Genomic DNA, 25,617 nt, shown 5'->3' with positions numbered 1-25,617 from the left:
TAAGAGGAAAATATTTTATCTTTAAATTCTAAGATTTAAAAAACTGTTCTGAACTTCTCAATGTCATTTTTGAACCAGGTCTAAATTTTTTCCCCAAAGGATTTACTTCAAAATTTTAAAAGATGGCAATGGAGAAGAATAGTTTTAAAATAAAAAGATGGATTTTTAAATATATAAATAACATTTCAGATATATTATCTATTCATTTTGTAACTATGTTCTGAGGGCTTAAGGGATGCCAGATAGTGTGGAAACAAAAAAACAATAAAAAGCTGTCCTCTAAGAGCTCCCAGGTTAATGTAGAAGAAAAGCAAATAAAGAGATTATTACAATATTGTATTCTAAGCATACGACACATACATGCACAGGATATAATGGGAAGAGACAGGAAGGCTCTCAGTGAATACTTGGGAACACATAAGCAGAAAAGGTTTCCTGGAAGAGTGATTAATAAGGACAAGCAGGAGTGGGTAAATAAATGGGAAGATTAACAGCCCAGGTAAAGAAGCCTGGGTCATGAAGGTCTACTAAAGAGCTGGGATATTTTAAGTCTGTGGAGAGCCAGTGAAGGGTTTTTCAGCAGGGGAGTTACATGCTCAAAATTTTAAAATGCAATATAAAAAATGAATAAGGATGAAGAGGAATGGCAGCAGCAGAGACTACAATTTAGATGAAAAATAATGACAACCTGAATTTAAGTCAGTGGCAGTGAGAATGAAAAGAGCTAGGGAGGATGGGGAGAGGATGAGAGATATTTAGGAAGAGAAATGATGAGACTGTGGCCAAATATAATAGGGATGGAGAAGGAAAGTATGACTTCCCAGTTTCTAGTTAGGGTGATTAAATTAATGTGGCAGTCCATTTATCAAGACAGTGGAAGAAATGATGAGTTCAGGTATGGACATCCTTAGGCTGAGGAGAAAATGTTAAAAAGGCATTTAGAAATAAAGCCTTGAATACTTTATTAAGGTCAGGTGGTAGATATAGATATATTCTTTATTAGGTGGTTTTTGAAACCCTTGGTTTTATTAGATAAAAGTTCACAGCAACAACCATTTCTCAGAAAACGGTCTACTTCATAAGGCTTGTTTACAACACACTTTTTTTGCTGCATCCCTCATCTAAAGACTTAGACTCTCTGGAAGTCGTCCTAGGATTCTCTGGTTAGTTTCCCAGGCTATCCTTATTTATACTAAAATATAGAGCCACTGGTATATAAAGTGGAAAAGAGTGTCAAGTACAGAACTCTGGGAAATATCAATATTGAAGTTAGTGATTCTGGATGGTTATATACCAAATTATTCACAGAGGTGATCAAAGGATGATGAAATACGCAGTTTTAAATTTTCTCCTTTTCAAAACATTATATAAAAATTTTTGGAAGTTGACATTCTATTTTAGTACAGATGGTAAAGATTTATAGTTAAAACAGACTGGTATGCCTCAAAATTACTGGATGAGAAGAACCATTTACCTTTCTATTTTTAAAAATAATTTCTAAACCAGAAAAAACCTCTTTGAAATAAGCCAAAATGTCAAATATCAAGTGTGCAATGAGAGGGTCCAACTCAGCATGTAACAACTCCCAGAATGGTTATACTAAGTATCACAGAGAACTTAAAATAAGCTGAGCACTTTTCCTAAGTAAATTTGGTAATGTCCTCAAAAAAATAAAAACAAACAAAAAACCTCACCTTAAAAGGAATAACATATTCTTGCCTTGACTCTAAATTTCTCTTTGTGTATTTCATGGTGAGAAACAGCTTTTACATAAAATAAATACAACTGACAATACTAATAACACAACTGTTAGTTAACTTTATTTAATTGACTTTAGTAAAAATTAATGTCAAAACCAGGACTAGGACTATGGATTCCAACTCTCAACCCTGCTCAAATCAGATACATTTCTAAAATTAGACAATCTATAAGTTGATTTAGTAGCTCAATTTTCAAAGGAAATTTCCTGTTTCTCTCTACGATTTGTAGCCAGTTTATACTTCAAAATACAAAATGTTATGAGGATGCTGAGTACAGTACTGCAGTAACTGCTGCACAAAAATGAACTTAGGCTTGTTTGGCAAACAATTCTGTTTTATATTAAAACATTAAAATAGCCACCTTTTAACTCTGAAAAGTTTCAAAAGGCACTTGTGTTATCAGAAGCACATTTCTTTCATTACCATGAGCTCGAAGTAAAGCTTCAGCAGTAAACAGTGGAGCCTGGAGCATGTCTGCTGTTTCCACAATAAGCATATCTTTCAACCTACGAAGATCCTGAGGTCTTAATCCTTCATATGGCTTTAAAAAGAAGAAAAACAAAGTTTAATTGGCTATTATACTATTAGGAAGTTCTAAATGCCTATAAATAAATATATATGATTATCATTTATTTAACCTTCCAGTTCCAGTTTGGCAATGAAGTTAAAAAGGCTCTATATTATGTTCCACTATCATGGACTTCAAACTACTCTCTCACAAAGTCTTTTTTAAGCTGGAAAGTGGATGCCTAGTCTCATGTACCTTATCATTCTAAAACAAAAGAATCATACTATAATGACAAAACCATCTTACTTCATACTTTTAAAAATCTGAATAATACAAAAAAGAATTAGAAATAAAAATCTATAATCCCGCCACTGAGCAACGGTCATGATTAAAGTTCTCAAGTATTTTTATCCAGTCTTTTCATTTTGCAAATCAACTGTATGTGAATATATCAATGTATGTTTTCACTTAGATTCCCTTTTAATCACTGAACCACCAACATTTATACTTATTAAGATACAATCTGGATTGCTAGTGGGATTATATGATACCTATTAATTAATTTGGAGAGAAGTGGTTATGACATACTATTCAACTTCTTATCATAAATGTATTCTCTCTGTTTATTCAAGTGTTAATGCTTCTTAGTTTTCTTCATAAAGGTACTGTATCATTTCAGGTTTTTAAAATTCTTTTGTTATCCTTTATACTTTTTTTCTTTGCTTTTAACAGAAAACATACAAGGAATAAAATCACAAATGTCTCACTATTCAGAAATTTATAAAAGCTAAAATAACCTGTGACATGTTTTCCCCATTACATTTCCCTATTCTTGCTTACTGCAATCACTATCATGAATTTGATTTGTAGCGATCATAATATTATGGCATAACATTAAATATATCGCTAAGCAGTTTGCTTTTATTTTTATTCAATATTGTGTTATTATTAATATTGATACACATATCTATTTCAATCCTTTAAACAGATGTAACCAGCTTACTGCAGTAAGCATAGAACTAATGACCGTAACTTAAAAAGCAGTAAAAATTCTCAAATACTTATTAGAATAACAACCACTGAGGATGTCCTTTGGTAACATCTATCACACATTCCAGAGAGTTCTGGGCAGTCAGTAAGCCCTATCCCTTATAGCTGATTCATAGATATTTTAAAATTAGATATTATCTTTATTTCTTGCTTTGTTGTTTTGATTATCATGGAAACCATTTCATCAATTCTTACTTAACCCCATACGGTGGGAACTCTATTCACCAAGGGTAATTTCTCTCAGTTGATATAAGTTTCCTGATCCTAAGATGTCTTCTGGCAGGGAAGCATATATAAGCAATGAGTGTATTAATGACAGGAAAGACTGACAGACTTGACTGCAAAAGAAACTGCCACGATTTAAACATAAAAAGTGTGTTGCTTTTAATATATAAGGAATTTGAGACAATCAGTAAATTTAAAATGTCAAAAGTTATAAAAACACAAACATCCTTAAGTATACAAACTCTTTACCTAACAAACAAATCACGGTGGGTGATTAAGTGGTTAAGACTCCATGCTTCCAACGCAGGGGGCGCGGGTCCGATCCCTGGTCAGGGAACTAGGATCCCACATGCCACTCAGCACGGCCAAAAAAAAAAAATTAAAGAAAAATCACTGGGGATGTTAAAAGCTTTAAACAGGGGAAGAGCACGCACTAAATCAGTATGCAGTGTTACTCTTTTTACAAATGATAGTAAAAACTTAATGCTGAATACATTTCATATCACACTGTATTAATAGTCTACTACACCTATATATGCATTCAGCTACACTGCCATGAATCTCTACATATTACAGGTATCCTATAACCTTAAGTAGAAAAAGAAATAAAAATTTAACCTAAACTATTCTATATAGGGATTAACTAAAAAAGGAAAAAGGGGAAATTTAACCCAAACTATCCTTTAAAAAGTGCCCCCAAATCATCATGTACAGTTTGCTTTTAATATAATTTATGAACCACACTGTCCTGCAAATATCTACCAAATCCTTTAATGATTAAATTTGTAGTACCCATTCCAGTCTAGAATTTATACACTATATATAACATTGCTTCTAGAAACTGTGTTCCAAGTTCAGATTTGGGACTCCAGGTATCTTTCCTGCCTCAGCAATGAAAACCAATATTTCCTGATATTCCCAGTGGTGGCAACTTTTTATTTCCTGGTATATTTCCTAAGTGTTCTTTTTCAGATTAGCCATCATTCTACCTAATTTATGTTGAACCAAATAAAATTAGACTTTAGATACATTAAGAAAGGAATAATATTGATATAAAGCAATCTGTATAGATTCTTTTTTTTAAATGCACAGTTTAAAACTTAAATAATTTACAATGGAAGAAAAACAGTCTTTGAAGGAGAAAGACATATTGCCTTCATGAACATGTAACATATTCACTCTGAATTTCTGCAATGGAACTATAACTAGGTCATGTGAAGCATTTCTATACATTGCTCAGTTCCAAGCGGGCAGTACCCCTTTCTTCTGCAGGAGGGATTAAAATGAAGGTGACTTTCTCTTTCCTGCTGCAAAGATAAACTGCTTCTTTTTCAGATTAACACAAACCAGCAATAACCTTCAAAGCAGTCCAATACTGATACCAAGAAAGAAAAAGAAAACTAATTTAAAGAGGAATGGCAAATAAAAGTGCCTAAACACATACAAATAACAGTTATATAAGTCCTCTCAGAATCAAGTTAGCACTGAACACTGAAGAATCAGAATCATTTTCAGAGGAAAAAATGTACTGTGTCTTATAACAATTTTTTTATTTAAGAAATATTTATGGATGCCCACTGTGCATGCAGTGTGTTAGACACTGAAAATATTCTGCCAAATAAGGCAGTTATGGTTCTGGCCCTCACAAAGTTGACAATCTAATAAAAGAGAAAGGCAGTAAACAAGTAAACTATTAAAATATATAAACAAAATAATTATAGCATGTGATAAGTGCTACGAAAAATAAACAGGGTATATGGTAAAGAATAATGGAAGGAGAGGGGTCTACTTCAGAAAGAATGGTCTAAGACTGCCTCTCTGTAGAACTGATATAGTCAAGAGAAAACTTGGGAAATGATTTTAGACATAAGGAACAGGAAATACAAAAGCCTTAGTATAGTCTAGGTAGTACAATTAGAGCAAAGTGTGCCAGGAAAAAACATTTGAGATGATGTTGGAGAGGTAAATAGTGGCGAGACCGTATAAGGTCTTATATCTGAGCAAACAGTTTGGATTTTATTCTAAGTGCTATGAAAAGTCAGTCTATGGTTTAAGTGATACGATCTAATTTAAGTTTAAAAGGCACTCTGGCTACCGTGCACAAAATGGATTCTAAGGGGACAAGAACAGAAGGAAGGAGACCAGTCAGGAAACTACTATAGTAGTTCGGATGAGAAGTAAAGGTGGAGAGGACCTAAGGAGGTAGGAGTAGAGAATGGGAGGAGTAAATGGATTTAGCTTATAACTTTGGAGGTAAACTGACAGAATTCCCAGACTGCTTGTATGTGAGGAATCGAGAATGCTCGCCACAATTATGCTTGAGTGGATGGAGGTAATGTTTACTGAGACAAGGAAGACGTAAAGGAAAACCAGAAAGCAATGTCGCTGAAGCCAAGGGAAGAGTACTTCACTAAGGGAGTGGTTAATTATGTTAAGTGGTGCTGAGGAATTCAAGTAAGAAAAACACCTACTGGATTTGGCAACACAGTGACTCTTGATGTCCACATCAGTGCAGTTCTATCAGAGTAGAAGGGAAGAAAGTCACACTGCAATGGGCTGAAGAGTGAAGGGAAGGTTGAGGAAGTTGGTATGTATACACAGCTCTTAAGTTTTGTTTTTCTCATATGAAGATCAGAGATATGGGGCTACAAGTGAAGGGGGAGAGGGACAGGGCTGGGGAAGAGTGGTCAATCGAGAGGTTGTTTTGTTTTTTAAGATGGGAGTTACCAAAGCATGTTTGTTGATAAGAGCAATCCAGAAGACAGGCAGAGACTGAAGTACAGGACTGGAGTCTTGGAGTCAGCATCTCTATTTATATGTAATTAAACATACTTACATATGCTAAAGAACAGACACCACCTCCACGTTTTCTAGATGTATTTTCATACTTATGGCTATGTAGATCACAGGATATTTAGCATATTGCAAAGAAGACCACACAAACTGGGTTTTAAAGAAGAAAAAAATAAAATTTAATATAAAATCCATATAGTTTTTTTATTAAAAAAAACTTACCTCTCGTTTGTCTAATGCAGCATATTCAGCTTCTATTTCTTCAGCTTCAGGATCTCGTGAGAATACCATTTGAGATTCCAGATTGAGGGCCAAATCTTTGTGGTGTTGCTTTTCAGCACAATCACAAGGAGTATCTTTATTCTCATTCTCAGCAAACAAGTCTCCTCCATGTTTTACTAAAAGCTAAAAAAGATTTTTTCAAAAACTTTCAACTATAGGACTTCCCTGGTGGCACAGTGGTTAAGAATCTGCCTGCCAATGCAGGGGACACGGGTTCAAGCCCTGGTCCAGGAAGATCCCACATGCCGCAGAGCAACTAAGCCCATGTGCCACAACTACTGAGCCTGTGCTCTAGGGCCCTTGAGCCACAACTACTGAAGCCAGCACGCCTAAAGCCCCTGCTCTCCAACAAGAGAAGCCACCTCGATGAGAAGCCCATGCACCGCAAGGAAGAGTGGCCCCCACTCACCACAACTAGAGAAAGCCCACATGCAGCAACAAAGACCCAATGCAGCCCAAAATAAATAAATTTATTTAAAAAACAACAACAACAAAAATTTGCAACTATAGATTTAAATGACAAGTTATTTCATGCTGCCTATTAGAAAAATTTTAATAAAGCACAACAAAAATTCAACAGTATGTATCTGAAATGACAATAAAAGTTATTTAGATACTAGTGGCTTCTAATTTTAAGATTAGCAATTCTTGCTTATTAGCATTAAGATGACTTCCTTTTGAGGCTTCCCTGATGGCACAGTGGTTAAGAATCTGCCAGTCAATGCAAGGGACACGGGTTCGAGCCCTGGCCCATGGAGATCCCACATACCGCAGAGTAACTGAGCCCTTGCGCCACAACTACTGAGCCTGCACTCTAGACCCCGCGAGCCACAGCTACTGAGCCTGCATGCCACAACTACTGAAGCCCACGCCTAGAGCCCGTGCTCCCAACAAGAGAAGCCACCACAATGAGAAGCCCGCACACCACAATGAAGAGCAGCCCCTGCTTGCTGTAACCAGAGAAAGCCCGCGCACAACAACGAAGACCCAACGCAGCCAAAAATAAAAATAAATAATGAAATAAATTTATTTTAAAAAAACACACACAATGACTTCCTTTGGTTAAAAACAACAACAAACCAATTTCTCAAACTTTACAAAGAAATTCTTAAGCATTTTGTCCAATCCAAAGTTTTACTTAAAAATGAATAATTTTATAGTCATTCAATGTTCTAAATTTTATACATTTCTATAAATCTTTTCTTAAACAAGAAGGACACAGCCAATACTGTTACTTTAACCACTAATACCTGGATGTCCTGACAAGGCGGACAAAAGTTTTCATTTGTATCGTTCATTATCCAGCTAAACGCCGAAATAAAATTTGGTTGAGCAAATCACTGAAGCAAAACTGTTTTCAATATTCCTCCAAATAAGCAATGGGAATAGCTACTGATAGCCAAGTTGGGAAGATCCTCTATCAAATCTCTTGATATTTAAAGGTAGGATTTCACCCAGGGAAATCCCACTTTTAAAATTACATGGAATAGGGACTTGACTTGTTCACTACTGAGGTTTCTGCTGGTTTTGCAGAAGTTAAATATGTTGTTATTAAGGGCTATAGATTCAAGGTTCCCCAGTATGTCTGCAGAGACATTAACAAGGACATGAATACCATGAGGGCCATAATCTAGGACAACCCTAAAGGACAGCCTGAAAATTAGTCATGGAGCTGATTATTTTATAGAATTCAGTCACAACCATAACAACACAGTAACAGCCACCACTTATTGTTTTCTAAGTGCTAAGCACTATGCTGGGACTTCAAATACTTATTCTTACCTAATATTAACAACCCCAAGTGGCAGGGATATTATAATGTTTCAGAAGAGTTAAACAAGTTGACCAAAGTTACTCAACTAATAAGCAGTAGAACTGGGATTCAGACACAAGTCTGACCAAGTTCTTAACCATGACTGGACATTGTACTGACCCAAAGAATAGGCTGATCACAAAATAAAGAAGTCAAATGTATTCTGGGCCCACCATAAAGTTCTGGCCAGATCTTATTTATGATCTAAATGTGAATACTTTTTAGAGATTTTCATTTTTTATGTGGGTTAATAAAAATGGTAGCTCCTTTTCATTTTCTTCCCAATAATTTTATCTCTTCTCCCTCCAACAAACACACGGATCTTCCTGTAAAGGTCTTTATTGCTTTTGGGGCTGTCATCCTTAATCCTTATGGTTCCTCCACAGTCATCTCAAGAGGCCCTGATAAAATAAGGGACTTATTATACCAATGCCAGGCCTGGAAGCTATGGGCTAACTTGACAAGCCCAATGGATATGACTTAGGCTTCTTGCTCTAAGCCAAAGGTATACCTCAGAGCTAAGATGGTTTAAAACATTTTTTAAGTTGTAAAAACAAGCAAACAAACAAACCAAGAAGAATATAAAACACAGACTTGTGGTCACAAAGCTTAAAATATTTACCCATTACATCTGGCCCTTTACAGAAAAAAAAATCTGTGAAGCAATAGCTCTCAGCAGTCACTGTTGAGGCCACCTTCTAGAGCCTGAAGGCAAGGTCATATCAGCTGCTATTTACCACCTGGAACCTTTTTAGTCTAAATGTGGTTCGGGGACACCAGGGGGTTTGTTAGAAATGCTGACTCTCAGGGCTACCACCCAAGTCCCTCCCACTCCAGGACTCTAAATCAGAATCTGATTCTCATCTCCAGGAGATCCTTATGCACATTAAACTTTGACAAGCAATGACCCTAGACTATGGCCTGTGTGGCATGGAAACTGACACATTTATATTACCTTCTCTGTTCAATACTGGCGACTTGTATTAAGTCCACAGACTTATACCTATTGCAGGGTCTATGACTGTTTTCAGCCTTTCTGCTTCACTAACACAAAACAGACTATTTGCTTCTGGCTGCTACAGAACTGCGAGCTGACTTGACTCCATGGTTCTTTGATATTCAGAGTAGCAGAAATGCACACTGGGATGGCTTTCAAAGCCATGACTTGATTTATCTCCACAACAGATACTACCACAGAAGAGATTCTAAATATTAGCCAACAAGATAAATCACTTTTAACTTAATCACCCTAGTCTTTAGCAAAAGTAAAGACAAAATTTAAGAGGCTGTGCCATTCCAGAATATTGGTAAGAGGAACCTTCCAGAGTATAGACTGCATTCCTTGGGGTTTAGAAAAAAAAAGGATGTGTGGAGAGGGGATGTGCAAGAAGTCACTGTTGAGAGTCAATGTTGACTATTTTTAGAACTTGAGACTTCTTGCCTTGATTGGTAATTCAAAAGGAGTCCCCAAATGAGTCTGATGGGAGTGGGGTGAGGGGCCACAAAAACCTGTATCTCATTGCTGCAATTGATACCTGTACAGAAACTCATAAACAGTGATGGAACAGAGGGTCCACGTTTACAGCATTTGTCTTGGCAAGGAAAATCAACGTATATGCTACCTTTGGCAAAGAAGCTAGCTAGCTAGCACCAGTACTGCCTGACACTGGAGGATTACTTTTTAAAAAAGAATTTCAGCATACTGACCTTTGGGGCCTAAGGCTGGAACACAAGAAAGCAGAAGATGTCAAGACATCTGTTAGTTAAACTTTTGCTGCATAAAGTCAGGTGTTTTGCTTTTACATAATAGGGTGTTACACGTGGTTCTGAAGAGGTAGTTTTTAAATGCTTCAACCAAAGCATTCTAAGTATCATTTTCTCCACTCTCAAGCAAAGAGAACTGAATGTTTTATTCAAATGTGTTTTTTAGCCTATCTCAGACACTTGGTGGTACATACAATTTTCTACCTTAAAAGAAATATCCATTATTTGTAGTGAGGTGGATGGACCTGGAGTCTGTCATACAGAGTGAAGTAAGTCAGCAGAAGAAAAACAAATACCGTATGCTAACACATATATATGGAATCTAAGGGAAAAAAAAAATGTCATGAAGAGCCTAGGGGTAAGACTGGAATAAAGACACAGACCTACTAGAACATGGACTTGAGGATATGGGGAGGGGGAAGGGTAAGCTGGGACGAAGTCAGAGTGGCATGGACATATAAACACTACCAAACGTAGGGGTGGATAGCTAGTGGGAAGCAGCCGCATAGCACAGGGAGATCAGCTCTCGGTGCTTTGTGACCACCTAGAGGGGTGGGATAGGGAGGGTGGGAGGGAGGGAGATGCAAGAGGGAGGAGATATGGGAACATATGTATATGTATAACTGATTCACTTTGTTGTGAAGCAGAAACTAACACACCATTGTAAAGCAATTATACTCCAATAAAGATGTTAAAAAAATAAAATTTAATTTAAAAATTAAAAAAAGAAACATCCAATTATCACTATCTCAGTGCATCCGTTTATCGATTTTGCCTTCCTTTCTGTTCATAATCCCAGAGGAAGGGGGGAAGGACAGCCCCTAGTTCATGACAAATCCCTTCCCACCCCTTTGATCCATCATCTAAATGGCTGGTTGACTCTGAACAAGTCATTTAACTTCTGTTAAGTCTCAGTTTACCAGGTCCATCTATAAAATGAGGCTTATATAATCTTGAAAAAAAATGTAAAAAAAGATGATTCTTAGTCTCTTCTGGTTGTAAAATTACCATTTCCTCATCTGTTTCCTCTATGACCTTGAGCACTCCATTACTCCCTCCATCTTCACTCTCTGACTTTCTACTGGCTCCTGGTATAGGAGTCCCCTATCTTAATTCTGTTAGCCTTCTTGTCACTTCCCCAATACTTTACTTTCTCTCTTGGCCACATATGTCAATTTAGTGACTGACATCCACTCTCTCTCTACTTCCTCAGCAAATTACTCAATTTCTCCCAGCAATCTGGCTTCTACTCTGCCCACTTCACTATAATATTCCTGAAAGTCATTAATACCTCTCAAATCCAACAGCCTTATCGGTCTTGTAATTCCTTGCCCTTTCTGAAGCACATCAAATGACTACCTCCTCTCCTTGAAATTCTTCTCTTGGCATCCTCGACAATGTATTATTTTGGTTCTCTTCTCTGCTTTTTTGGTTTTTGTTGTAGGCCACTTATTGTTCTCACTCCCTTTAAACACAGGCATTCTCCAAGTTGATGCTGTGACTTTAATTCTGTAATTTTATCTATAAAGTCTTTTCCTTGGATTCCTTATCTATAACATTTAATCCTAAATCTATATTCATTACTCCCAGTTAGTTCTAATCTTCAATAGCCTGAATACCATTTCATGTGGATAATCTAAGACCGCAATCTCCTTCTAAATGAAAATGCAAGATATTCTCCCTCCCTTCTAACCAATTCCTTCACCTCATTTCACTTTTAATTTTTTTTTCTTTTTACTACTAAAGTGTAGTTGACATACAACACCTCATCTCACTTTTTAAATGTCTGTCAATTGTTAGCATGCTTCAAAGTGAACTAGGTTCAAAACCATGCTGTTTACTTAAAAATAAATTTATTTTACTCTAATTATAGATACGATAGCAGATTGTTTCACAAAATGCAAAAGAAATCAAAGAGAGAAAATTATATTATCCAAAGATAGCTCAACATTGTTAACATTAACATTTTAAAGTCTCCATCATTTTTAACCTTTCTCTCCCTTACTTTCCTTGTATCAACTGACCAAGTCACCTAAATGCATCTGCCTCATTCTTTCCATTTCTAATACCACCATACAAATCCAGGCCCTTTATCAGTTCACAGCAGAATTAGTGCAATAATATTCTAACTCCTGTCACTCCCCCTAGTAGACCGGTTTTCAGCCTTGGCTGAACACTAGAATCATCTGGAGAAGTTTAATATACTAGTGTCTGGGGTTCCACTCTCAGAAATTCCAATTTTATTGATTTGAGATATGGTCTACACTATGGGATTTTTTGTGCAGACATGGTTACAACCACTGTTTCAGCACAAAGGTTTCCAAATTGTTTATGAATCATCTGGGTAGTCTGATAGTCATATTAGGGTGATCTAGAGTGGGGATTAAATATATGAACTCTTTACAGGTGATTCCATTGTATGTCCCACAGACTACTGCTCTAAACCAAGGATTCTCAAACTTTAATGTGAGTATGAATGAATCACCTTGGGGTTCTTGTTAAACTACATATTCAGACTCAGCTGATCTAAGATGAGGCCTGAGATTCTGCATTCCCAACAAGTACCCAAATTCATGCCAATGCCAGTCTGAGGACCATTGTCTGGGTAGCAAGGCTTTTAAGAACCACTCCTTTAGAAGTCCCCCCTTTCAACTCTATTCTACATTATAACCATTAGGCTAATCTTACTATATTTGCTTTCATAATAGCACTCCACCAATCAAAAAATTTAAATGGCTCAATTTTCTATAAATAAAACCCAAATTCTTGGCATTAGTATTTCTACTTAGTATGGCTTCTATCTTCATTTTAAGTCATCTGTCTTATCAAACCTCTGCAAAATACTTCCATCTGCATATGTTTGAGACCTAGATCAGTGCTTCTCAAACTATAACATGCAAATGAATAACCAGTAAAACTTGTTTAAAGCATTCCTGGATTCTACCCCCCAGAGATTCTGATTTGGAATCTGGAGATCTGTGGGGCACAAGAATTTGTACTTATAACAAGCTCCCAGGCGTTACTGATGCTACAAAATGTGCTGAGGGCCATATTTTGAGTAGCCTCCTCCAAATACTTAAACTGAAATCTCATCCACTCAAATATTACTACTACCCATGAAATCTTCTGGGCTAAGTAAAATTTAAATGATGTCTCCTTCCCTTCAATGCCTATAACAGTTAATGCCTAAATAATTAATAGCTCTTAGCATCATAATGTTTTGGAGGCAATAATGAAATCATAACTTTCTTGATTAAAAATTAGAAAACTGAGGCCCAGAAACAGACAAAGTTACTCAGTTGCTGAGATGAGACTATAATTTCTGTATTCTTTTTACAGTTTTAAAACCCCAGGTGCTAAAAACACTTTAGTATGATTTGTGAATGATTTTTTTTGGCTTTTCAATGAAGTGTGAAATATTCTGATAGCTGTCAAAATGCCAAATAGCCTCTGTAGCTGTAAAGGGAAGTGTGACTTACCACCTTTGGTTTTCTAGTGACCTTTATTTGATCTAACAATAAGCAGCTACACTTAAAGCTTTGAATAAGCAGGGACAAGGATGCATAGGAAATATCTAACGATAATACTCATTAAAAAAAATGCTTTTCACAAAGAGCTGAAGCACTATCAAACACAACCACCACCCCTGTCACATCAACCAGTTCTTGAATCACTGTGATGGGTGAAGCACCAATATAAATAAAATGAGGCCTATTGACTAGGCTTGATCTAGGGAAGTCCTCCAAGGGGAGGAAAAATCACTGAACTTTTAACTGGGCCTTGCTAATAGACCTAACCCATCATTCCTCTCCAAAGTCCATCTCTATTCCAAAGTGGAAAAACAAAAACTCAGCAACCAAGAAAAAAGTGTTTTTTATAGTATTAAATTCTCGTAACATTTATATTTTAATGGAGTTCCGTTTTTGTGAGCTGGGCATCCATTACATAGTATTTTTTAAGTTCTTTGTATACTTAAAGCATACAGGACTTGCTACATATTGATGTTATTTTACATATTTAAAATAAGCTTCTATAGTGTGGAGTCATCTTTGCTTTCCTCTCCCAATCTTTGCATAATGCAGGGGTCCACTGCAAACTAAGGCCTGTGAGCCAAATCTAGCCTGCTGCCTGTTCCTGTATAACCAACAAACTAAAAACTATTTTCAAATGGTTGAAAAGAATCAAAAGATTATTTCATGATATGTGAAAATTATAAGAAATTCAAGTGGGAATGTCCATAAACAAAGTTTTATTGGAACACTGCCATGCTCACTTATACATTGTCTATGGCTGCTTTCAGGATACTGTGGCATAGTTGAGCAGTTGGCTAAAATATTTACTTTCTGGGCTTTCACAGAAAAAAGTTTGCTTACTCTTGAAATAATTCTTTGAAATATGAAAAAATTAGAATTAAAGGGGCTTTAATTATAGTTTGCCTTAATAAATGTTCAACATATAAGCATTTCTAATTTTCAAACAATTGCAGCCCACTCCTCTTTGTGTTACTTTTATCTCATAAATAATTTTGAATGATAAATACTTGTGAAACTCCAGATTTTCCTACTCAAGGAAGTTTTGAAAAATACAAAGTGAGGATTTGATATAAGCACCTGTTGTTAGAAGGTGTTAGAAGGTAGCCAACAGAGATAAAAAGAAGGGGCTGGCTGAAAGTGGCAAGGAAGAGTTCTATTCTGCAAATGAGTGGCATAAGTTTGACGCAAAAACAAAACAAAACAAAACAAAACAAAAACAGTCCCAAGGTAAATCCAGGTATCAAGACTAGATATGGGGATAATGGTAGCATCATTAATAGGAATAAGGCAGTCAAGAGGAGGAGCTGGTGGGTAGAGAAGACTGAGTACAGTTTTGGAAACACTGAATTTGAGAGACTGTTGGAATGTCCACTGTCAACTAGGCAGCAATATAGCATGAGAAACTTCAGGGCTAGATATTCCATATATATATATAAATGTATATATATATGTATATACATATATATATATATATATATATACACAATATTTAGCCACTGATACCGTCACACCTGCAAGTTCCCAAAAGAACTCTATGATTAAGATGTTTTTAATCCAGCCCTGCACCATTGGCTTCGCAATTCCACATCTCCAATTTATTAATCAAACACCATTTGTGAGGCAATGTCACAGGCCCCACTGGTGTTTCTCCATTTGAATGGTTGCTGAATATTTACCTATGCTTCGACAACCTCCACTGATGTCGAATGAGAGAAAAAAAACACAACCACCTTCTCTCCCCAGTACAAACTCACACTCAGCATGGATAATCACAAAGCCTCCACAGGTTAACAGATGAAAAGAAATGAGCAGTCAACACAAACATGGATCCCTGATGATCCCCCTTCTCCTGCTTGAAGGCATCACTGAAAAGTACAGGGAAGGGGACACCTATGTTGAGAGGGAAGATGCTAAGAACCTGGTCATCTATGCGCATGTTCCCCAAAGTCACAGGTCAGGAGTCCTTAGCACACTGCTGCAGAGGGATCTTCCTTTTATGGTTCAGAACCTGCATGATCTCTTTTACGTTAATTGTGTGTGTGTGCGTGTGCGTGCATGTGCATTGTCTGTGTGTGTGTGTGTGTGTGCATGCACCCGTTTGAGGGTGAGGTTTTAAGACTAATCCACGGCATGAATTTTTTCATTCAAATAGAATGGTATGTGGTGGACCCAAGATTATGCGGCAGGAAGATAAAGGCATTTAGCTCTGAAGTCTAATACTGTCTCTGCTCCCCACTCTCCTGCAAGAATTCCACCTTCTACTCATCTGACCCAGCCTCACGGGGGCTTTGGCTGGGAAGCGTGGAGCGAGGGGGAGGGGAATGGGGTCACGCACCCTCAGCCAGCAACTGGTATGCCTGCACACAACAGTGCTCTAGACATACGTGCTGCATGAATAAATTTGTGACTTAGTCACTGACCTCTTCTCGTCACTTTTTAGCAACTTTCCCAAAGGGAGAGCAAAGCCTTCTCATCCCACTCTTCCCTTCTCCCCAGCATGGAAATGCCTTGGAATTTCTGCCCTTGCGTCAGGATGTCAGGATAGCGGTGGGATGCTCAGAGGTGGGGACTCCTGGCTACCTGCCCCAGGCTGCTCTGGCCTTAGCTGGTCCTGGGGTAGAGGCCACCAGGGAACTGTGAGTGCGAGGAGGTCAACTTCAGCTCCTCAAAACATGGGAGTCTCCCATCCCCAAGAGACCTTCCCAATCTTTGGGACTGTTGGGCTGTGAACTGGTCAAGAGAGGTATATGGCCCAGCTCCTGACAGAAGACCCCTGTTTGAGCGGCTGGATGAGAAGGGACGGCAGATAAGCCTAATGGAACCAGACACAGAGGAATCGCAAAGTGGCATTTCACCCAGGAACACAGTCAAAACACGCAGGCAGGCGGGTGAGCAGTGTGAGGCAGCTCATCAGGCATGGTTTAATTTCTTCTTGGCGATGCCTTCTGCTTTATTTTCAGTACAGTCAGGACAAGGTGTATCCAGAAGTCACTCTACCACCTGGTACCTGGTACAGCATCACTTGAGGTCTATTACAATGCAGCTTAGTGCCCACTCGAGCACCCCTGAGGCCCCCCAACAGGGCAGCATGCGTCGGTTTCTGATGTCTGTTAGGGGCAGTCTGGCCCACATGAGCCCAAAGCCAGAATAGTCTGCAAGTGACAGTGCCCAGAGCACAGAGACAGGCAGGAGGCCCAGATGTGAATGTGGGATTGGGGAGAACAGCAACAGGAGGGCTCCTGCCAGCCCCTCATGTTAGCTCAAATACTTCCTTTCCTTCTCTCCATGGATTATTTCCTCAGCCTCGCCCCTCCTCCAGAACATCAGAAGAACTTTCTGCACTTGAGCTTGACTTGAGGGAAGGAGAGAATTTGGATTAGCAAAGAGGAGGACAGGTGAGGATGTGGTGATTAAAGGTGAAGGTCCCTGCCCTCTGCTCCCGAATCACCCCTCTCCTGGTGGAGGGGGAGGGTGGAAAGAGTGGGTTCTGGCCAGGAACCATTCACCAAGTAGCTGGAAACATCTGCCCCGAGCAGGTCCACCTAGGGCTCTACAGAGGGTGCAGCGAGCGTGGTCTGGCTCCTCCAGTTTGTGCCACCCCAAGTGCCCACTGGGGGAGGACAGGGCAGAGGATGCCATCTGGACACAGGCTCACTCTCACGCCCTGGTCTTCTCAGGTGACTGTCAGGTCAGAGTGGCGCCCTCTTCAGATAATACAGCTCAGGTGAAAGAGGCTTAGGTGGGTCTCCATGGCAACCACCAATGAGGATCTGGGCCACCTGTTTCCAGCTTCTGGACACACACACACCACAAACACCAGTCCAGGGTGCATCCCTTTTCTGGCCTATGTTTTTTTCTCTCAGCACAACTTCTGAGAGACAGAAAGAGAGGAAAAAGCATGAGGCAGCAGCCAGTAGCACAAGAGAAAAAGGAGGGAAGCGTTTAGATTCAGTCTTCCCTCTACCCTGTCCTCCTGTGGCTGCCGAACTTCCTGCATTTGCCTGAAGAGATCCAGATACTCTCTTCTCCCAGACTAGGAAGCAGAAAACAGGACCCCCGCGGGACCTTCTACCTGCACAGAGCCGGACCTCAGAAATCCCTGGTCTGGGAAGATCCCACATGCAGGGGAGCGGCTAGGCCTGTGCACTGCGGCTGCTGAGCCTGTGCTCTAGAGCTGGCGAGCCACAACTACTGAAGCCCGTGCGCCTGGAGCCCATGCTCTGCAGGGGGAGAGGCCATCGCAGCAAGGGCCCCCCCCACACGGCATGCAGAGACAGGGAGTGTCCCCTGCTCACCGCAACTAAAGAAAGCCTGCCCGCAGCAATGAAGACCCAATGCAGCCAAAAATAAATAAAATTTAAAAATTAAAAAAACAAAAAAGATACTTTTATGTTATGTTCTGTGTGTGTATGTGTGTGTCCTTTTAGCTGACTATGGAACACAATTATTACAGAGAGAAGGGGAAGTTTTTAAACATTTCATTTATATGGTTCAAAATAATGAGCCATAGGAAAGTATGTGTTTAAATGCACATATGAAATTGTCTACTGTTGACTTTATCAGCTCTGTCCTTAAATAAACACAGAGAGAAAAACATCTTCAACAACTAGAAAAGACGTATTTCCATAGATATGTCCTCAAGAGTTAAAAAATATAAGGCTTCCCTGGTGGCGCAGTGGTTGAGACTCTGCCTGCCGATGTAGGGGACATGGGTTCGTGCCCTGGTCTCCCTGGTCTGGGAAGATCCCACATACCGTGCAGCGGCTGGGTCCGTGAGCCATGGCCGCTGAGCCTGCACGTCCGGAGCCTGTGCTCCGCAATGGGAGACGCCACAACAGTGAGAGGCCCATGTACCGCAAAAAAACAAAAAACAAACAAACAAAAAAAAACAAAAAAACACCACCACCAACAAAATATATATATATATATATATAGCTTGGCCTTAACCATGGAGTAAAATAATCAATTTAACCTCAAAGGCTAGACACTGAAAATGGGATATATTTTACTGCAATCACAGATTAAGAGAAAATTTGCACTAAAAGGGGTCTTTTGAGATAACTGTGATAGTTTCCTATTGGATGGTTGAGACTGATAATCTCAAAGAAGTTGAGTGATTTGCTCAAGGTCTTACAGACAGACTCTGTGAGGACCAAGACTAGAAACCAGTGCCCTCTATACCATACTATGATAGCTGAGCTTAATGAAAAAAATTAGTAAATATCTGATAATAGTCTTTTACTCAACTCAAACCCTTTATAACATGCTTGGTACCAATGAGCACTGTGAATGTTAGAAGACCTTATACAAACACTAAGACACTTGAGGACTAATTCTCTAAGAAGTACAGTTGTATAGTAGGTTATGTATTTCAATGTATTTGTTTTACTCACTAGAACTAGAAAACATAAGACCTCTGGAAATTAATGTACACTTCCTTATGAAACTCTTCTGGTTTAATTAACAGTAAACATTATCAAAAGTCATTTAAGACCTAAGGCTGGGTATACAGTCGAGTATATATAAGAGATTTAAGATAGCTTTATATGGGTAAAATGATGTGCTAAAATCTGTTGATGACAACTAGAATAAATGCAATGAAGGTATTTATAGGGCTCTATTTGAGGTGTTTTACATTCATTCAAAGAGCTCCTCTTAACACAAAAAACGAAAACAGTCCTTAAATGGTGTGGTTTGTATGAAGTGATTTGCTGACAGATCAAACAGATAAACCTTACATATACATTCACACCAAGCAAATCATCTGGTCTGTCAGTTCAAAATAAACCTGGTACTAATTTCCTTCACTGAGCAAAAAACAATGTTTGGTATAAACACCATATTCAATTTTAAAAAATAATTTAATAACATGTAATTGCAAACATACTTCAAAATGAACAACTACTGGGCTTCCCTGGTGGCGAAGTGGTTGAGAGTCCGCCTGCCGATGCAAGGGACACGGGTTCGTGCCCCGGTCTGGGAAGATCCCACATGCCGCAGAGCAGCTGGGCCCGTGAGCCATGGCCGCTGAGCCTGCGCGTCCGGAGCCTGTGCTCCGCAACCGGAGAGGCCACAGCAGTGAGAGGCCTGTGTACCGTTAAAAAAAAAAAAAAAAAAAGAACTACTAAAGCAATGCTTATAGAGAATTTTTGGAAGCAAGATATTAAAGCAGCAGTTGGAGAGAGTGGCAGGGATATATACACACTACCAAATGTAAATTAGATAGCTAGTGGGAAGCTGCAGCATAGCACAGGGAGTTCACCTCTGTGCTTTGTGACCACCTAGAGGGGTGGGATAGGGAGGGTGGGAGGGAGGGTGACACAAGAGGGAAGAGTTATGGGAACATATGTATATGTATAACTGATTCACTTTGTTGTAAAGGAGAAACTAACACACTATTGTAAAACAGTTATACTCAAATAAAGATATTAAATTTTTTAAAAAAGAGCATTATTATTACTATCAAGAATAAGATATTTTCTACTCTCACTTGAGAAATATGATGCAGTGCCGTCAACAATGATGAGTCACTATAGGCAGTGATTCTTTCATATGAGGTGGGCATAGAACAATATACAAAAGGACGTGTGTAAAAAGCCTCAGGAATTCTGCCAATAGCCTCCCTCCCCACAAAATCCTAGAACATCCTTCCAACACACCATGAATCAAAGTTAGAAAGCAAAGCTTAAAATTAGTTTCAAGTTAACGACTGTTACTAATTAACTAGTGGACAAATGTGACACAAACCCAAGATGAAATGACAAGGATTCTAAAAGATTAATAAGTATCACAAATAACAGCAATAAACACAAGATAAGATCAGAAAGGTTCTAGAAATGAAAATAACTGACACTTCAGATACACTAAAGAAATCATAAAAATGGCCATAACCTTTTTTTTTTTTTAATTTATTTTTGGCTGCAGTGGGTCTTCGTCACTGCACGCAGGCTTTCTCTAGTTGTGGCGAGTGGGGGCTACTCTTTGTTGCAGTGCGTGGGCTTCTCACTGCAGTGGCTTCTCTTGTTGCGGAGCACAGGCTCTAGTTGCACGGGCTTCAGTAGTTGCAGCACATGGGCTCAGCAGTTGCTGCACATGGGCCCTAGAGCGTGCGGGCTTCAGTAGTTGCAGCACGTAGGCTCTAGGGTGTGCGGGCTTCAGTAGTTTTGGTGTGTGGGCTCAGTAGTTGTGGCACATGGGCTTAGTTACTCCGCAGCATGTGGGATCTTCCTGAAGCAGAGATTGAACCTGTGTCTCCTGTATTGGCAGGAGGATTCTTAACCACTGTGCCACCAGGGAAGTCCCTAAATGGCCATTACCTTTTAACACGGGTAAGAAAATGAAGAATCTTCATGTTTTTTGGTATATTTATCAATTTAGAAGTATAAAGTTTATACAGATGAATAACATTAAGGAAACACTAAATTTTCAGATATGTATTTTAATCTGACTAATATATATTTAATATGGATCATTGCTTTTCCAATAAGGTCCTACATTTTTGGTAAGTGGATACTCTGTGATTCAATCTATAATTCTCTCCACTGAAACTTAAATACATCTATACAAAAGAACTTCTAAGAATTATGTATGGACTGACCTCTGCATAGCTGAGAGAAACCTGTTCTTCTGTATGTAGAGTAGTGATGACAGTATAAAGAGTAATGATTTCTTAGCTTAGATAAGATCCTACACTATATGGTTGATTTTATCTAAGCCTGTTGTTAGATATTTATATATATATGAAAAACATATATGGAAAAACTCAATTACAATATAGTATTCAGGCACTTTAATGCAGACTACACAGAAAAAAACAGCACATTTTAATATATATATGTTTTTAAAAGATCCCAATAAATGTATTCATTAGTATTTATCAATTGCTTAGGGAACTGGTCAATTCTAGATATAGCTAAAGGTCCCACTTGTCAAGATTTGCCATATGTATAAATTTTATAAATTGGCTTCTAAAAATAAGCAAAATATGTAGAACATATCTCTACTAAAATTATTACTCTCAATATCATAGAGTTTGTATGATGACTGTTATCTTCAGCAATGTTAGCAAATTTTCAATTGCTCCTAATTCCATTTTATTTCCAAGGATGAATGTTTATGGGTTTGTTTTCCCTAAAACAAGGGCTCCTGATTCCGTTAGAACCACAAAAGGGACAGAAATGACTAGCTAAATTAACTGTTAAGATAAGTAAAACAAAACTGATTATTACACATTACCAAGACACAGATTTTACCATGTAGAATATTAAAAAAAACAACCCACCACCAAAGTTTTACCTCTACACAGGTTTTCATCCCTGAGGCAGCAGCATAGTGCAGGGGTGTGTTCTTTTTGTTATCAACAGCATCAACAGCTGCTCTCTCATATTCGCCTTGGTCAAGTTTTGCTCCTTTCCATCTTAAAATCATCTGCAGACAGTCTGCTCTTCTAAAGTCATCTTCCGCAGGGCGTGCTAAGCGAGGATGAAGGGCTCCTTCCGATATCATAATTTGGGGGCCCATACATAACAAATGCATAGATGTTTCATTGTGCACATTCCGTTTATTTGGATTTCCATCTCTACCAAAAAGAAAGGTCCTAAAATGGTAGAGGAAAAGGATGAAAATCAGTTTTTTCCTACCTTGAAATAGTACACAGAAGATACATTTAAAAGGTAACCTCTACTTCTAAGCTGCTAATCCAATTTCTATTGAAGCACTGTTTCAAAATAGGTTGAATGACTAATTCTCAGTTATAAAAAACTCCATTCTAGAATAATAATACCCCCAAACCAAAGTTGAATATCTTTACAGTATTTGCTAATTAAAGAGAAAAGGGCATAGGAAGAAAAAAGAAAGGTAAGGAAAAGGAAAATGAAAGAGAAGTGAAGAAACAAGGAAGATAAGAGAAAAGGAAGGGGAGGAAGAAGGAACCGAAAGGGCCACTTACAGACTAATATGTCAATTAACATTAATGCCTGAGGTACATTATTAAACATACCACACCGATTTTTTTCTTTATTGCTCTGCTCTATTTTTTCTCTTGAGTACATATTTACTTAATAAGGACGGTGACAATATAAGCGAAGCAAGCAATGTCTGGGAGATAGTGGGAAAGTTACATGTTAAATCTAGGAAAAATTTCTCTACCTAAGTCTTTGGCTAGCTTTGAAAGAATAAGGCACATATTACATGGTGTAATACTTTTTGAGGGGAGTAAGCTATGGTTAGTTCTGGGAGACCAAGATCTAATTCCAAGGTGGTAGCCCTTACCAATGATAGGTGAGCTGCCTTAGCTACTGCCAAACCCAGATCTGACAGTTGTGCCTAGCATCCGTGCCTAGCATCCACTACATCCTTGAGCTAGGGTCAATGGATTAATATTTGAGCCAGTTCAGTGGCCATAATAGGATACTGGAAAATGAGTTGGATAAAATGTACTAAAATACAGTCAGCCTGTACTAAAAAACACAAATACACTATGAAATGGGCATTCAGTCCCATATCTGAAGATGAGTCACATTTACTGTGGAGGGCTGGTATCATTTGCGTTCCTATGTCCAAGTGCAGAAGAGCAATGGGAAGGAAGCAGAGCCAAACTCTTAAATCCTAGATACATTTGAATTGTTTTTAGGTTAGTTTCAGCTTAGAACAAGAAAAAACAAAAACCCTGACCAAAAAGGAACTAGGATGGGCTTTTCAATTTGAATGAGTTAGCCAAGCTGGAAAGCTCTTATGAGAAAAAGGCCGAGTAAGCTGTCCTAAAGTAGTAGAAGGTACCAGACAACTTTTAGAACAACTCTGGATATTTCCTGTTTTTATAATTCAAGATTCTACACAGCTCAGCAATATAGCCCTTCAAAGCTAGCCTGAAAGTAAGACATGAAGTCTCTGAAGCAGAAACAAATGAAATATTATTACTTATAATAACCATGCCAGTCCCTCATAACCCAACTCTTACCATTGGGGTAATGCAATCCAAGGCAGATCAGACATAATAGTACAATACACGTACTGGGGTCTGCACTGTGGGCGAATGTGACAGGCAGACTAACATCCCCACCCCAAAGAGGTTTATGTCCTAATCCCTGGGACCTGTGAATATGTTACCTTACACGGTAAAAGGGACTTCGCAGATAAGATTAAGTTAAGGTTCTTTACATTGGGAAATTATCCTAGATTATCCAGGTGGGCCCAATGTAATCTTGAGTCCTTAGAAGAGAAAGACAGGAGGGTGAGAATCAGAGACATACTGGAAGATGCTATGCTTCTGTCTTTAAAAATGGTAGAAGGGGTCACAATCCAAGAAGTGCAGGCAGCTTTTGGAAACTGGAAAAGGTAAGGTAATGGATTCTACCCAGGAGCCTGCAGAAGGAATACAGCTCTGTCAAAACCTTGAGTTTAATCCAGTGAAACCATTTCAGACTTCTGATCTCTAGAGCTTTAAGATAGTAAATTTGTGTTAAGTCACCAAGTTTGTGGTAATTTGTTACAGCAACAATAGGAAGTTAATAAAGCAATTAGCTGCAAAAATAAGACTCTGGAAGGCTTGTATAGCAGACCTCCTCCCCTCTGGAGATGGGGGGAGGTGGGGAGAGAAGCGGGTGGGGGGGGGGTGTCGGGGTGGGGGAACCTATCCCTGAGTGTGAACAAATTGTCCTAGGGAAGATCCTCGGTTCTTATGGCTTGGAATGTAAAATATGTTTCTGGGCAGAAGATAAGACTAGCATCTCTGAGTCTTACAACTTAGGGAATGTCTCAATGGTCTCAGGTTTCATCCACTCTTTACACCTTATTCAAATGTAAACATGTATCTCCTCAGGAGGTAAACCTCTCTGGAGTTCTCAATCTCTACTCAGTCAAAGTTTAACTTCCAAGGCTTGTCTTTTAAGCTCAGGTCCCAAGTTCTAATAAAATTTGCTCAGAAAACCCTAACTGTGCATATTTTCTCTACAGTCCTACATAGCCTTTATGGCCTTCTGACCCCTGCAGTACATTTGTAGGCTCTTCATTGCTTGCTCTGCTATTTGGTTCCCCAAGACCTGAGCTAGCCATCTAAACAAACCCAGCCCTACTTAGAAGCCTCTTTACACTAGGCTGCCTCCTCCAGTGTCATTTGGTCATTCCCTTCTTTGTCTTCCTATAATATCCTAATTATATAATTCATTACATTGTATCATAGTTACTTTCTTACATATCTTTTCCCTTCTCCCACTTGGTTTACAGCCTTCTAAGCCAGGGTCTATATCCTGTTCTTTCTTGAATCCCCAATACAGTGTCAGACACAGAGCAGACTCTTGCTATAATTTTGATAGATGAACTGAATGCATATTACTTTTATTGGGAATATCTTAAGATAGAATTCTAGATCTCTCAAGCCAGCAGTGTAGCAGACTGGTAAAGAACATGGTATCTAGTATAGACTGCCAGACCCTAATCCCAGTTCTGTCACTTTTTAGCTATATGATCTTACACAAGTTACATAATAGCTAACATATATATTATATATATAATCAACATAAATATATACCTAATACATATAATATATATAACCAACTAATATATGGTTGATACTCTTTGACCAAGTAAACCTACTCCTGGAATTTATCCTAAAGGAAATAACTTAAAGAATAAAAATCTATAGGAACAATGACATTCAATATACTGTTATTTTGAATAGAAAAATCTGTAGTAACTTAAATGTCTGGTTATAGGAAAAATGGGAAACATAAATCATGGTCTTTCTATACAATAGAAAATTATAAATTATAAAGTCATTGAAAAGTCTATCTGTGAACATTTATAGCTAAAACTAGAAGGGAACACAGAATAATTCTAACAGTTGTTTAAGGGAGGCAGGAATGTGAGTAGTTTTATTTATTTATATAACCA

At 38.4% G+C, this 25,617-nt stretch overlaps 1 protein-coding gene across 5 annotated transcripts in view; it reads right to left on the bottom strand.

Moving 5' to 3' along the window:
- The window catches only part of ANKIB1 (ankyrin repeat and IBR domain containing 1), a 194,872-nt gene that overhangs the window by 45,459 nt on the left and 123,796 nt on the right, over positions 1–25,617 (bottom strand). For all 5 annotated transcript variants that reach the window (XM_067042497.1, XM_059073916.2, XM_059073914.2 and 2 more), the window contains 3 exons: positions 22,024–22,324; positions 6,559–6,741; positions 2,184–2,301 (listed from right to left, as the gene is read on the bottom strand). In XM_067042497.1, the coding sequence (XP_066898598.1) occupies positions 2,184–2,301; positions 6,559–6,741; positions 22,024–22,324 (602 nt within the window). The remainder of the gene's footprint in view (positions 1–2,183; positions 2,302–6,558; positions 6,742–22,023; positions 22,325–25,617) is intronic.

This window comes from Kogia breviceps, chromosome 9 (genome assembly GCF_026419965.1).
Source record: "Kogia breviceps isolate mKogBre1 chromosome 9, mKogBre1 haplotype 1, whole genome shotgun sequence".
In the NCBI taxonomy this organism is placed as follows: Eukaryota; Metazoa; Chordata; class Mammalia; order Artiodactyla; family Physeteridae; genus Kogia; species Kogia breviceps.
Note: the sequence above shows the minus strand (reverse complement) of the source record. Positions and strands in the feature narration are given on the sequence as shown.